Here is a 15749-nt window from a genome sequence, read left to right as displayed (position 1 = left end):
TCTCTACCTCAGCCTCTACTGTTCTTCTACATACATTGTTCAGTAAAAAAAATAAAACTATAAGACATGTGAAAAGGAGAAAAATGTGACTCATAATTTTTATTTTTTTTAATTTATTTTGAGAGAGAACACGCGCATGAGCGAGTGGGGGCGTGCAGAGGGAGAGAATCTCAAGCAGACTCCCCACTGAGTGCAGAACCTGACATGGGGCTCAATCTCAGGACCCTGAGATCATGAGCTGAAATCAAGAAGTTGGATGCTCAACCCAGGTGCCCAAAATGTGACTCAGAATGAAGAAAAAAAGAAGTTGGTAGAAGCAGGGCCCACAGATGACCCCAATTTTGGATTAGTAGATAAGTACTTTAAAATACCTATGAAAAATATATTGAAGGGACTTCCAGTTTCCAATCTGGCAAGGAGCTTAAAAATCCTTCCTGGTCATACAGCAAGAAAAAAAGCTGAACAAGTTGAAAACCTAACAGCTTTTCTTAGATCTGTCAGAGAACTGAGGTCACAGTTCAGATCATTGCCCCCAAATTTGGAGAGACTGGTGGATTACTGGGGGGCTCAGTGAGAACAAGTTTGAGAGCTAAAAGCTCTAGAGGGTCCATTCTTAGTGGGGGCTCCCACACTTCTGTGAATTTTACCATCCTACCAGGTTCTCACAGTGAATATCAGAGAAAAATCCCCTTGTGCTTACCCCAGAGGGAGGGGAAGAGTAACCATTTTGAAATAAAACCAGAGCATTCTGTGTTTTCTTAGTGCCTGCCCTCAAAGGGAAATGATTTCACTGGAGCCTAAGGGAGTTGGGTTTTACCAGAGCCTAACCAACCCCGGGAGAAGGGAAATACCTACTCCAGCCCCTTCTTGCCTTCCTTTCTCATCTAAGGGGGAGGGGCATGAGTCCCAGGGACCTAGGCTCACCAAAAGACTGAGACCAGATCATAGGACTACCATAGATGGATGAAGGGCCAAGGAAGATACGCAATATATGTGTATACAGTGGGATATTATTCAGCATTGAGAGGAAATCCTGCCATTTGCAACATGCATGTACTTAAGGGACTTTATGATAAGTGAAATAAGCCATACAGAGAATACTCTACGATCTCATTTATGTGTGGAATCTTCAAGAAAATAATTTGAACACCTAGAAATAAGGAGTAGAATGGTTATTACCAGGTGAGGGCTATGAGGGAGGGAAAACAGGAAGATGATGGTTAGAAGGTATAAACCTTTAGTTATAGATGAATAAGTTCTGGGAATCTAATGCACAGCATGGTGACCATAATTAGAAATACTGTATTGTACATTTAGAATTTGCTGAAAGTAGATCTTAAGGGTTCACACACACACACACACACAGAGTATGTGAGGTGATGGTATATGAATTAACCCGATTATGGTAATCATTTCACAACCTATATATATATCACAACCTGTATATATGTCAAATCATCATGTTGTACACTTTAAATATACACAATTTTGTCAGTTATACCTCAGTACAGCTAGAAAAAAGGTCATAGGACTCTAGAACACTTTCCTTCCTGCCACACCTTCCCAACACATCACTAAAGGCCTACATACCCCAGTTCCTTTTACCCAGTACAGCATGTCTGGCTTTCAACAAAAAAATTAAAAGGTGAAAAACACCGTTGGAAGAGACAGAGTAAGCATCAGAACCAAAGTCAGATGTAGTAGGGATGTTGGAATTATCCAACCAGGAATTTAAAATAGCTATGATGAATATGTCAAGGATGCTGATGGAAAAAGTAGACAACATTCAGAAATAGATGGGTCATGTCAGCAGAGATACAGAAATTCTAAGAAAGTGGTTGGCCTGGTGATGGGTGTTGAGGAGCGCACGTACTGCATGGAGCACTGGGTGTTGTACGCAGACAATGAATCATGGAACACTACATCAAGAACTAATGATGTGTAATGTATGGTGATTAATGTAATATAACAAAAAAAATAAATTCTAAGTGTTAAAAAAAACACATTGAAGGACAGAGTAAAAAAGGTGAATGGCATGCATGAGGAAATAGGGAATTTCAACAGAGAAATGGAAACTAAAGAGAAAAAAAAAGAAACAGAACTGAAAATCCCAGTATCAGAAGTAAAGGAATTCACTTAGTGGGCCCAACCGAAGACTGTCGAAGCAGAAGTAGCTTGGAGGTGAGCCAATAGAAATTATTCAAACTAATTTACAAGAGAAAATGAGAAAGAAAAGAACAGAGAATCCAAAATGTGGGACAATATCAGAGGGTCTAATACATAGGTAATTGGAGTCCCAGGAGAAGATAGAGCAAGAATAAGGCAGAAGAAATAATGAATGAGAGTTTTTGAGTATTGATGATAGTTATCAGCCAACAGGTTCAAGAAGCTCAGCAAATTTCAAGAAGTGTAAATTAAACAAAATCCCATTTAGTCACCTCATAGTAGTATTACTAAAAGAACAAGGTAAAGAGAAAATGATAAGCAAGAGGGGAAAAGTATATATAGGGAGGGTGTGGTGTTCAGAATGACCGCTGATTCTCATCAGAAACAAGACCCGAAATGAAGTATGAATGAACTGAAGTGAAATGGAAATGAAAGCCATATTTTATTTTATTCAGATAAAATCTGAGAGAATTAAGTCTTCAGTAGATCTGCATTACCAAAAAATGCTAGAAAAATTCTTGAGGGTGAAGGGAAACGATACCAGATAGTAGCCTGGATCTGCAAGAAGGAATAAAGAGCAACAGAAAAAGTAAATATGAGAGTAAATATAAATGCTCATTAAAAATTATGTATTTATATCTATTTGTTTAGGAGCTTTCTGACTGTTCAAAATGTATTGTAGAGTTCATGCCGTATGTGAAATTAAAATATATGGCAGTGAGAGCTGTAAATGTAGAAGGGGGTAAATGGAATGATATAGTTGTGTTTTATCTTGTTTTACAAAATATTATTTGAAAGCACATCATGATGAATTAAGAATGCATATTTTAATTTCCAGTAACCTCTAGGATAATGCATAGAGGAGATAAAATGGAATCCTAAGATAATCATTCGATTTTCCCAGAAGAAGGCAGGAAAGGAAGAAGAAAGGAATAAAGAACAGAAAGGACAAATGGAAAAGCAATACCCAGGTGATAGAATTAAACCCAGCCCTATCAAGAATTACGTTAAATGGAAACATTTTGAACACCCACTTAAAATTTAAGGCAGAGCTTATCAGGTTAGGTAAAAAAGCAAGACTAAAATACTTGCATTTTTAAGGATGAAGACAGATTTAAAGAAAATAATGTAAAATAGATATCATGTAAACTAAACATAAAGCATAAGCAAGCTGATGTGACTATATTAATGTCAAGTAAACTATAAAGCAGAGGTAAAGACGGAGGTTCCATTGTGATGAGAGTCTATTTGTCAAGAACTCACAACTTAAAATTTTAATTTTAAAGAATATGGAATAAAAATAGAACCAAAAAGAGAAATAGAAATAGACATCGCAGAATCACAATTGCAGATTTTAGCAAAAACCTCTCCGCGAATGATAAAAAAAACAGACAAAAATCTGTAAGAATATAGATGGTTTGAACAACACTACTAACCAGTCTGATTTAATTGAACTTTATAGAACACTGAACTCCCAAATTATAAAATGTACATTCTTTTAATGTTCACATGGAATGTTCACCAAGATGAACATAAGCTCAGCCATAAAATAATATGTTTGAAAGATTGGTATCCTAAAGAGTATGATGGTAATGAGACTGTAATTATGATAATCTTTTTAGATAATCCTGACATATTGGAAAATGAAGCAGTATCTTTTAAAATAATCCTTGGGTCAAAGAAGAAATAAAAGAAATTAGAAATTCTATTTCTAACGTGTGATGATGAGCCATGTATTTGTGGGATTTATTTAAAGAAGTGCTTAGAGGGAAATTTGTACCTTTAAATACTTATGTGAGAAAAGAAGAGAGAGTTAAAATCATGAGCACATTCCTCAGGTGAGCTCTCAATGTTGCTCAGCAATCCTGCTGTAATTTCTTTGTTAATTAGTTTTCCTGCCCTTAGAGTGCCTATTTCATATCTTTCTTTCTACCTCAAACTTCCCCCTCTGAGCTGATGACTTGCTTCTTATTTTGTTGGGAAAATAAAAGCAGTCAGAGGAGAAACAGACAATCCCCTTTTCCCAGATCTGTCCGCTGATAATGTTCTGTACCAATGTGTCCTGCTCACCCTCCTTTAAATGGTGAGCAATAATGTTTCTGTCAAAAGCAGTGGACCCCACATCCTCATGCTCACTCCAGGACTGTGTTCACCCTCTCTTTTCTGCATCACCCCCCCCCCACACACACACACTCTGTCTACATCATGCCTACCAAATATTAATATATGGAGAAATCTCCTGACCTAAACCTCAGACCATCCTCTACCTGTTTCCCCATTTCTTGCTCCCCTTCACAGCAAGATACCTTGAAAGAAGATTCATATCCTCATTGCCTTTACCTTCTTCATTTTCTCTTGTCCCAATTAAAATTTTGTCCCACCCACTCTTAAAATTGTGCTTATAAGCATTACCGGTGACTTCCCCATTGCCAAGTCCAGTGCTTAGTCGCAAGTCTGGGGAACATTTCTTTCCCTGGCTTCTGGGCCAGCACCCTCTGGTGTTTCTCCTCCCTCACAAGCTATTCTTTATTAGTCTCCTTTGATGATCTTTCCAACCTCTGCATGGGGGAGTGCTCCAAGGCTCGGTCATTGACACCCTTCTCTGCCTGCTTCCATTCACTAGGTGACCTCATCCAGTCCCATGGCTTGAAACGCCATCTTTACGCTGATGTACGTCTTCCATTTCACCTCTCCCCGAGATTTCAAACTTGTGTATACAACTGCCTACAGGAGATCTGCACTTGGATTTCTAATAGGCACACCTCACACTCTACATGTCTAACACGGAATTATTTCTTTCCCCTCTCTTCCCCTCTTCTCTGTTAGCAAATGAGAACTCTAGTCTTCCAGTTCTTGTGTATTTGTGTCTTCTCTCTTTCCTACCACATATCTTCAAACTGTGTACCAAATCTGTACAGCTCTTGGCCCCTCTGCGGCCACTGTTCTAGTCTAAGCCACCGCTGCATCTCTGCTCAACAGCATCCTCCTATCTGGTCTCTCTGCTCTACTCGTCACTCCGCTCCACGGGGAAGGGATTTATTCGTCTGCTTTCTTCTAACCACTTTTCTCTCCATTTCACTGGATTCCAGCCATATTGACCTCTGGAGGCTGCCTTCCCACACCAACTGGCTTTCTGCCTTCTGCCTTCTGCCTCAGGGTTCCTCCCTGAGATGTCTACATGGTTCCCTGGTCTTTTGTGACCACCTACGTACCACCCACGTTCTACCACTCCCTGTTCCCTCACTGTCTTATTTTCTTCATAGCACTTAGCATCACGTGATATCTGTTCGTCTGTTGTCTGTGTATAACATAAACTTTGTGGCTGTGTTAACTGCTGTGTTTCTTCAAGCAGCTAGGATGGCGCCTGGTACACAGTGGGTGCTTATTAAATATTTGCTAAATAAACTGAATATGCTTAATAATCAACCTCTATTTTCTTAGTTCTCTACGAAATGCTAGAAAGAATATTATTAAAGAAGTATACATAAAAGTTCACTGTGGTTAACTATGGGTGACATTTCTTTTTATTTTTCTGAGTTTTCCAGATTTTCTGCCACAAGCACATGCTGCTTTTATACTCACAGATTTCAGTAAGAATCAGAATGTATATTGTATTTTTTGTCTTACACAGACTTAGAAACGCAACAAAGACGAAAGAAATTAGAATGTTAGCAGTGGATGCCTTGGATTGGACTTTGGGCCATTTTCCCCATTGTTTACCTTTCTGTGTTTCCTATATTTCTTCTAATAAGTGTGGATTGCTTTCGTGGTAGAAAAAATAAAACTTTAAAAAGGGAGGAAAAAACCTTAGGGCCCAATAATTATAACTTACTATTTTATGGAATTCAATGGTAATTGGACTTTACTACAAACACTATAATGAAATTTCTTTCTTAACTTTTTTATTTTGAAATGATTTCAGACTTATAAAAGGTCAAAACCAGGAGAGAATTCTCAGACTTTCACCTGTATATTATTTTACCACATTTTCTCTTTCTCAGAGACTCTTCCTCCTGCTTTCCTTTCTCCTATACACACATACGTGTATATATTTAGTATTTTGTATTTTTAATATTATGTATTTTATGTTTAGTAAATATATATCCTTAACTCTCTTCTTTAATCTGGAACAGTTCCTCAATCTTTCCTTGACTTTATGACTTGACATTTTAAAAGGGAACTGACCATTTTCTGGAATGTCTGAGTCTGGGTCTTCTGATGTTTCCTGATGATTAGATTTAGGATATTGGCAGGGCTGTGACAGAGTGATGACACATCCTTCTCAGTGCATTTCTTCTCAAAGCACATATTCTCTGCCTGCCCCATAACTGCCCATGAGGACTTCAGTCACGTTTTGTTTTCAATCGCGGTAATTTTTTTTTTTTTTGTATCAGCATTGGTTTGTTTATTGTAGCAAAGGAATCATACTGATGTAAGACATTAGTAATAGGGGAAATGGTGTATAAATTGTATGGGAACTCTCTGTACAATCTTAATTTTTCAGTAAATCTAATACTATTCTCTTTCTCTTTTTTTTTATTATGTTATGTTAATCACCATACATTACATCACTAGTTTTTGATGTAGTGTTCCATGATTCATTGTTTGCATATAACACCCAGTGCTCCATGCAGAACGTGCCCTCTTTAATACCCATCACCAGGCTAACCCATCCTCCCACCCCCCTCCCCTCTAGAACCCTCAGTTTGTTTTTCAGAGTCCATCGTCTCTCATGGTTCGTCTCCCCCTCCGATTCCCCCCCTTCATTCTTCCCCTCCTGTTTTGTCCATAGATTTCCGTAATTAAAGTTTTGTCTCCCTCTGTAATTAATAAGTTTCTTATGGGGAAACATCTTGAGACTTTGGAATAGCCCGCTTTCATCCATTTCTTTCCACTAATCCTAGCATCCACTGATGATTCTTGCCCCAAACACTTACTATTGTGATGGTTACAAAATGGTGATTTTTGTTGTTCCCTAATTTCCTCTACATGTATTAGTTGGAATTCTGCTGTAAGCACTTTCACTTCTTTCCTTGTCATTCATTCATTCATTCATTCATTCATTCATTTATATCCATCCATATGAATTCATGAATTGTTATTTTATTCTGTGGGTTGTAATCCCTTGTCTTTATTATTTATTTTGATGCTTACATTTTCCCTGATTTGGCCAGTGGGAGCCCTTCCGGGCTGGCTCCTGTGTCCTTTGTGACATGTATCTGCCACTCTCTGAGCACTTCTGGACTTTTTTAGAAAAGCACAGCAAGGTATGCTAAGCTCATCTTGTACTTTTCCACCGTAGCCCTAGAATCAGTCATTTTTCCAAGAAGGCTTGTTACTTTCAGAGGAGAATGAAAAGCCAAAGTCTCACCAATCAAGATCTAGGTGCTAGATGTATGTATTAAAATTTCTGAAGGACTTTGTTATGACTGGTTTCTTGTTCTACAGAAAGGACTCCTATCAGAGACAGTGGTTGTTTCCAGTAAATTTTTGCTTTTAAATAAAATTGAAAATCCATGCATAATTTTGAATGCTTTGGCAGTTTAGAGGCATACTTCTCAACCTGACATACTTGGACGTGAGTTGATAACGGTACTAATAAGCCAGTAAGTGGATCCTTTGTCAGTAAAGAATGAGTAAATTGCACTTACCTCAGCATGGTCTTTAATTCAATTCAGAATTATTTTAGTTTAGCTATTAATGGACTTGCCATTGAAAGAGTGAGTAAAATTAAGCTTTTCAAATAAGTTGCTATTTGCAAAACTGAGTACTGTAATTTGCAACATTTTATCTTTGTTCATCAGGAAAATATAGTTTCTTCCATTTTCTTTAGTCACTTGTTAGCTTCTAGCAGCTGGTAAAAGATTAAGTACGAGTCCTTAATTTCTGCTTCTTTTTTATAAATTGAGAACTTTTATAGAAATACAGTGTCAATTGCATGTTGTTGTTTTTTCCAAATAGAGTTAATTTTAAGCATTGAAGGTAAAGGACACATGTTATTTATCCTTTTCAACTTGTATAGCATCTAGCAAGAGTGTGGTTTTCAACAGTAGCTGCTGTGCTTTGAGAATGCTGGTGTGACTTTTGCAAGAGGTGCTGGTGTATACTCCTGTATTCTTGGTGATATATGCTGTCCCTGTTAATTAGATTTCTGCATAACTGAAGGGAAAGGGAAAGGATTTTTTTCTGGTGGCAGGGGAATGGACTGGAATATGTCTTTTAAACTGTGAATGGGCAAATAGAGAAAAATTAGTTGGCTACATTTTGACCAGGACTGATATTCAAAATAAACAAGTGATAGTCTTGGATATGAACTGTTTGGAACATGGTACTCTGTCTGCAGATCATCCAGCTGAAGGGACAGTCATTTTCCTAAATGGGTGTTATAAAACAGTAGTTCCAAAGGATGTTATTAGGTGTTTCCAGGCCCCATCAGTTTGAAAACATGGTGTGCTAGATGCATCTCTTGCAGATTCCTATTGCACATTAGCGTATTAAAGGTTTGAGATACCCCCAGGCATAGAAGCATGTTTAATCTTTTTAGCCCAGCATTTCCCAAACTTACTTGGACAGGGAGGGTTTGTTGGTTGTCTACTTGTTAACAAGAAAACACTGGAAGAGATCATATGTTTTTTATTCAGGAGGTACTCACTGAGCACTAACTCAGCACAGGCAATACAGAGATGAAAGGCATCACTCATACCCTCAAATAACTTATACAAAGCCAGTGTTCAGGTTATGTGAAGAGTCCTGTGACTGAGATATACTTAAGGTATTGTGGGAACACAGAGAGAGGCATCTGATCTTATAGACCCCTATCTGCATCCTGAATTGGTTTTAAGTTAATGCATTTTTATTCATTTATTCCAAAATCTTTTTGAGCACCTGTTATAAGCCAGGCATGTCCTAGACCTTGGGGATTGATAAAGCAGTGTGCAGAACCAAGGAGAGTCCTTGTCTTCTTGGATCATACATTCTCGTGGAAGGAGACAGGCAGGAAACAAGATGAATAAGTACAAGTGTACAATTACAGCATGGTGATAAGTGCTAAGGAGAAAAATACAGCAGGGAGGGGACAAGGGTGGGTGTGCGCATGTGTGTGGTGAGGTGATGGCACTTTTTAAAAAAAATTTTTTAATTAACATTTAATTTTTTGTTTCAGGGGTACATGTCTGTGATTCATCAGTCTTACACAATTCACAGTGCTCACCATAGCACATACCCTCCCCAATGTCTGTCACCCAGCCACCCCATCCCTCCCACCCCCCACCACTCCAGCAACCCTCAGTTTGTTTCCCAAGATTAAGAGTCTATTATGGTTTGTCTCCCTCTCTGGTTTCATCTTGTTTCATTTTTCCCTCCCTTCCCCTATGATCCTCTGTCTTGTTTCTCAAAATCCTCGTATGAGGTGATGGCACTTTTAGCTAAGGTTGCTAGAGGTGTCTCACTTAGAAGGTCACATTTGGGTATAGATCTGGATGAAGTGAGGGACCAGACCCTGTGAGTCTCTGGGACAAAATGGTCCAGGGAGAAGGAACAGGAAATGCAAACACCCGACCGGAAGCGAGAATGATTGGCATGTCTGAGAAAGAGCAAGGAGACAGTGTAGGTGGAGTGGAATATGCAAGGGAAAGGATGATAGTTGATGAGGCCAGCAGGGTAGATGGAGTTAAATCACTTTATAAGCCTCCCATGGCCTTTGGCTTTTATTCTGAGTGAGGTGACAAAGCATGGGAGGGATTTAAAAGTTCAGACCAATAGCGGGATCTGTGGGAAAGGGGAATGGGTTTAGGTATTGCAAACAGTTCATTTTGACCGGAGCACAAAGGAAGGACAGAAGAGAGGTGCACAGGGCCTTCTGTGCCCTGTTGAGAGGCCTAGATTTTATCTTGAGAATGATAGGGAGCAATGAAGAATTTGAATAGGAGGGACAGTCAGATCTTTTCTTTAAGAAAGATCACTTGGCAGCGGTGTGATGAATAGATTTGAGGGTGGGAAGTGAACCTGAAAGCAAAACAGCCCAAAGCTGTTGATCTATGTAGTGCAGGAGGGAACCAGGGAGGGTGTGAGTTCAGGGGTGCTGGGGAGAGATGAGTGCTGAGGTTGGGTGTTCCGTGAGTTGTAGCGGGAGGCAGCAACCACAGATGACTCCATTTCTTCCTGGGCTTCATTTTGGGTTGGTTGATGCCTTTCCACACGGGGATGCAAGTTTGAGTTAACGTGAAAATGAATTCCTATTGGAATTTGTACAGCATTTGGGATTCTTTATAGGATGTCAACATGGAGATGTTCGTGAGCTAATTAGATACACAAGTCCGGCACTCAGGAAAGGGTTTATAAGCCAGTGAACAAACATTAATTCTGGATACCACATCTAGTTACTGAGTTGAAAAACATATAATTTGTGTGAAGACTTTATTTTATTCCGTTGCCTTTTTGGGAACCACTTTATATATTGTGGGAGTGGAAACTGTTGGCAGAATTTTAAGTGACTCCAGAGGACCATACAATAGATACCAGGTTTTAAGAGAAACAATTTACTGCTCTGCTGAAATCAGTAGTCTTGGGGAATCCCTCTTCCGTTTTTGGTAGGAGGCATGACTTCTAGATACAAGATGTTTTTATTGATTTCTTTACTGCTTTCATTTTTTAAGAGGAAGTTCCTCTTGTTAAGATTACACCATGAGAGTTTATGAAATTATGTTGCTTTTAGATTCACAAGAAATGTTCATCCATTGTCTGAGAGTGACCATTTAAACAGCAAATATTTCAGTCTATTTCATTAAGTAAACAGGAAATTAGCAAATGGCTTATGGCCTGAAATAATTCATGGAAGTTGCTAATTCCTAGGCAAGGAAGTTCAGGGAAGTATATGATGAAAGCAAGGGATTAGAAGTTAGAAGACCAGAGTTTTGTTTCATCTCTTACTGCCACTTACTAGCCATGAGATTTGGACAGATCATCTTTCGATGGTCAGGTTAGTCATCTGGAAAATGAAAGCAGTAACTCACTGTTGCTCATGAGCTGGTGCATTCATCGAACAGGCGTTTGTCAGGAGGCATTGTTCTAGGGCTGGGCTGCAACACTAGATAGACAGGCATGGTTCTTACTCTCACAGTTTGCCATGTTGTGAATTACAGCAGTCTGGACGGAAAGTGGATATCAGAGCACCGTATAAATTGTAAAGCACTATGAAAACATCATAGTGATTCTGGTTTTATTCTTTCCAGAAGATTTAGGTTCTCTTCTCATTTGAGTGATAAATTGGTAGAAATGGAAATAAATGGTAGGTTTACACACAGACCTTAAACCCTTCCCAAAAATTAACTCAAGATGGAACATAGTCCTAAATGTAAAACTATAAAACTCCTGGTAGGTACCATGGGAGAAAAATCCAGATGACCTTGGGAATGGTGATGACATTTTAGATACACCACCAAAGAAAGGCACCACAATGAAAGAAATACTTGATAAGCTGGACTTCATTAAAATTAAAAACTTGAACTCTGTGAAGGATACTGTCAAGAGAATAAGACAGGCCACAGACTGGGAGAAGATATTTGCAGAAGACATAATCTGATAAAAGGCTGTTGTCCATAATATACCAAGACCTCTTAAAATTCATTACCAAGAAAACTAACAACCTGATTTAAAAATGGGCAAAAGACCTGAACAGACATCTCACCAAAGAAGATGTACAGATGACAGGCATAGAGCATATGAAAAGATACTTAACATCATCTGTCATCAGGGAAATGCAAATTAAAATGAGATAACCACTTTACATCTTTTAGAAGGGCTAAAATCCAGAAAACCGACAACACCAAATGCTGATGAGCATGTGGAGCAACAGGAACTCTCATATGTTGCTGGTGGGAATGCAAAATAGTGCAGCCACTTTGAAAGACAGTTTGTTTCTTATAAAAATGAACATGCTCTTACCATACAATGTGGCAGTGTTGCCTCTTGGTATTTACCCAGGTGAGTTGAAAACTCATATCCACATAAAAGCCTGCACACAGATGTTTATTCATCACCACCAAACACTGGAAGCAACTAAGATGTCCTTCAGTAGGTGAATGGATAATCAAACTGTAGTACATCCAGACAGTGGGACATTATTCAACGCTAAAAAAAAATAAGCTGTCTTGCCATGAAGAAACGTGGAGGAACCTGAAATGCTTATTACTAAGTGAATATGATTAATTATAATTAATTATGATTTCTACTATATGACATTCTAGGAAAGACAAAACTGTGGAGACAGTAAAAAATCAGTGGCTGCCAGGGGTTGAATGGCGGGGGGTGGGGGGTGATAAATAGGTGGAGCATGAAGGATTTTTACTAGTGAAACTATTTTATATGATACTATAATGGTGGATACATGTCTTTATACATATGTCCAAATCCATAGAATGTATAACATAAAGAGTAAACTGAACTTTGGATGTAATGACGTGTCAGTGCAGGTTTATCAGTTATAACAAAAGCATCACTCTGGTGTGTGATGTTGATAGTCGGGGGGCAGGGATTATATGGGAATTTTCTGTGCTTTCTGCTCAGTTTTGCCGTGAACTGGAAACTGTTCTTAAAATTAAAGTCTATTTTTTAAAAAGTGGTTCTCTCTGGCAGAGGAGATACGATGCAGGTGTGCCTTGCACATACGGGGTAGACAGTTATTAAATGTTTGTTGAATGAATAAAGGAATGATGTTAGGATTTGGAAATTCAAGCAGGTACTTACTCCTATCTTTTCAGAATTTTTTTTTTTTTTTTACATTTTAAGAAAAGTGGGAGTAGTTGTGTCTGGCACTCACAAGAATCCATACAGAAAATTTAACTCCGAACAAAATATTGATTTTTAGAAGGTGCCAGAGTCAGCACTATATCCTTAGATTTCAAAATATGAATTAGAACGGTTTCATGCCATTGGAGAGTGTTAGACACAGCATGAGATATCTAACATTTCTAATGGTGAATGAAGCAAAATCTCAAATTTAGAAACCAACATGATTTATTTATCTTGGGAAGTAAAAGGAAGGTTAAGGTCCCAAGATTTTATTTATTCGTAAAGCATGCAAAATGAAAGTCCTTTTTTCCCCAAAGAAGTTTAACGGGAAACAACTTGTATGATAGCTCATGTAGCAATTAAATGAAAGTTCTGTACTCCCTGGGGTATTTTAAAACTATACAACTTTGGGTTAATTTCAGATAAATGTTAATATCCACAATACATTTTCAAAAGTTCTAAAGGCCCTTGACTATGACACTATTTTTATAATCATTTGCACAAAATCCCACATGTTGACAGTAATCAGCATTGGCGAGAACGTGTGAAGGCTGCTTCAGCACTTCTTAACAGATGGCCTTCTCCATTCATTTTCTTCTCTAGGCAAACATGCTGAAGACATATTTGGTGAGCTGTTTAATGAGGCTAACAACTTCTACATCAGAGCAAATTCTCTTCAAGACAGAATTGATCGCCTTGCTGTCAAAGTTACCCAGCTGGATTCAACAGTGGAAGAAGGTAGGTAATTGCATGAAAGCAATGAGCTAGAAGGGATGGTGACAAGACGGTAGTAATTAATTGCAGTGTAATCACTGCTTTTTCCTTGGGGTAGTGTACTGATATTTCATCTTGTCCTTTCTAGAAGAATGTTGGTGGGGGAGGGCACAACGTTGGGTAAGGTAGTAATTAAAGAGTCTTGTTTACCTCATAGATGCCATCCATACTCTCTTTTTAAAAAATGTACACGTATAGTATTTGTTTTAAAGGATTCTTTGAATATTTTTGGTATTAGAAACCCTAGTTTAGGTCATTGGTGATTCTTTTAAAGATACTTTCTTGCCTAAAAATCACAGAATCACTCCAAAGATGTGGTCCAACTAAGAGGGAGGGTGATACATACACAGCGTGACTGAGTGAAGGTGTCCACCTGCTACCCTTGTTGGGGTTGATGCCTATAAATAATCGTGGTGATCCTGCTGATTTCACATCTCAAGAAATAGCATTTACTGACGGCCTTTAGGCGTCATGGTTGTAAAGTAAAGTTAAAAGTGGTAAGCACTGTGTAGGTAACCGATAATCATTTTGAGGATATACCCTGAAATTTTGACAGTTTCAATAAAATGAAAATTCAGCAGTTCCTTTTTAAAGATTTCACTTTCTGTATCTTTTGGATGAGAGACTGAGATTAGACTGGAACAAAAATCTGCAAAAAAAAGTAGAAACAGCATTTCATATTTATTTGAGAAAAATGTTCAGATTAACAATTATTTTTACCTTTATATAGTGGTAGTTATGATTTCTCTTGTTGCATTAAAATGGTCTTAGTATATGATTTTTCTACTAGACTTAACAATAGTAGTAGTAATAAAAAATGGAAGTTTTATTTTTTTTAAAATGTGTTTTAGGGAATTTGTTCCTCATCATTTTAAAAAAATGTGTTTACTCCTGTTCAGGTCTTTTTCAAAGATCAATATTAGATTAGTGAACTAGAAATTTAACAAAAATGTAGAGCATTGAAATTTTAATATCCATTATGATACATTCTTTAATCTGATTTTTAAGATTTATCTTGTTTGAAAAAAGTAAAACCTTGGATAGCTATTTGGTCTATTCAGATAAGAAATTTTAGCATCTTAAGCCAGTCATTCATTTTCACATTGGTATCACAAATGATTTTTAGTGTTTATTCATCTTCCTTCAGTTTTTTTGTAGGATCTTGCAATTGGAAAACCAGTGATAAACCTTGTGCTGGAAAAGGTTAATCTGTACACTAGAGTTCTTAAGATTTTACAGTGTATCTCATATCTTTAAAATCCCTTCCACTCAAGATTTATCTGATTTCTGTCTTTTGCATGGATTTTATAGTAGAAAAAACATTTGACCAAGTTAGGAAATCTGTGTTCTATTTTGGGTCTGCCTTTTTTCCCTGGGTGATCTTGGAAGAGTTGCTTGACACCCGACTCTCAGCTTCATTGGTCAAGTGGGTTAATGGACCAGGTTGCCCAATTCAAAAGTTTCTGTCAAAGTTAGATGAGTTAATACGTGAGATGTGAAGTGTTACACAAACACAAGAAATAGGTATAATCAGCCCTGATTTTCTTACCCTGAGTGTAGTTTTATTTGCTGCTACTTAATTTCTAGGACTATACGTATTTTGAAAAGCCTTGCCATCTTTCCTTAATGTTAGTGTCAGTAAAACTTCATGCATTTTTTACATTTGTATATTTTTTACAGACGTATTGCCTACATGTATTACATTCAACTGGTATTAACTGAATATTTTTTTCCTCCAGGATACCCAAACCTTTGTGTTTACATGCCTGTTATATACTCAACTATATTCCTGCGTGGTTTCTGAAAAATGCTATTATAAAGAACGTTGTTCTAATACTAGGTTTAAAGAAATAATTAGATCACTACCGAAGAAGAAAAGACGTGATTTGTCTTCATTTTATAGAGACAGCTGTTACTTATAAGAAGGAAGGCATGTACATGCTATGTAAGCATGGTTTTAAATGAACAATAAAAACACGATTTTGTTACTCTAGAACCATAAATTCTATTTGTGATTGTGT

At 37.7% G+C, this 15749-nt stretch overlaps 1 protein-coding gene across 2 annotated transcripts in view; it reads left to right on the top strand.

Annotated features, from left to right (window-relative positions):
• WASF3 (WASP family member 3) overlaps positions 1–15749 on the top strand; it is a 124947-nt gene that overhangs the window by 89080 nt on the left and 20118 nt on the right. For both annotated transcript variants that reach the window (XM_045869226.3, XM_045869224.3), the window contains exon 4: positions 13558–13692. In XM_045869226.3, coding sequence (XP_045725182.1) covers positions 13558–13692 — 135 coding nt within the window. The remainder of the gene's footprint in view (positions 1–13557; positions 13693–15749) is intronic.

The sequence above is a fragment of the Mirounga angustirostris genome, unplaced genomic scaffold, assembly GCF_029215605.1.
Source record: "Mirounga angustirostris isolate CCGP_5_RB_7025 unplaced genomic scaffold, mMirAng1.0.hap1 SCAF_3, whole genome shotgun sequence".
Taxonomy (NCBI): domain Eukaryota; kingdom Metazoa; phylum Chordata; class Mammalia; order Carnivora; family Phocidae; genus Mirounga; species Mirounga angustirostris.
This window is presented reverse-complemented; position numbering and strand designations above follow the sequence as displayed.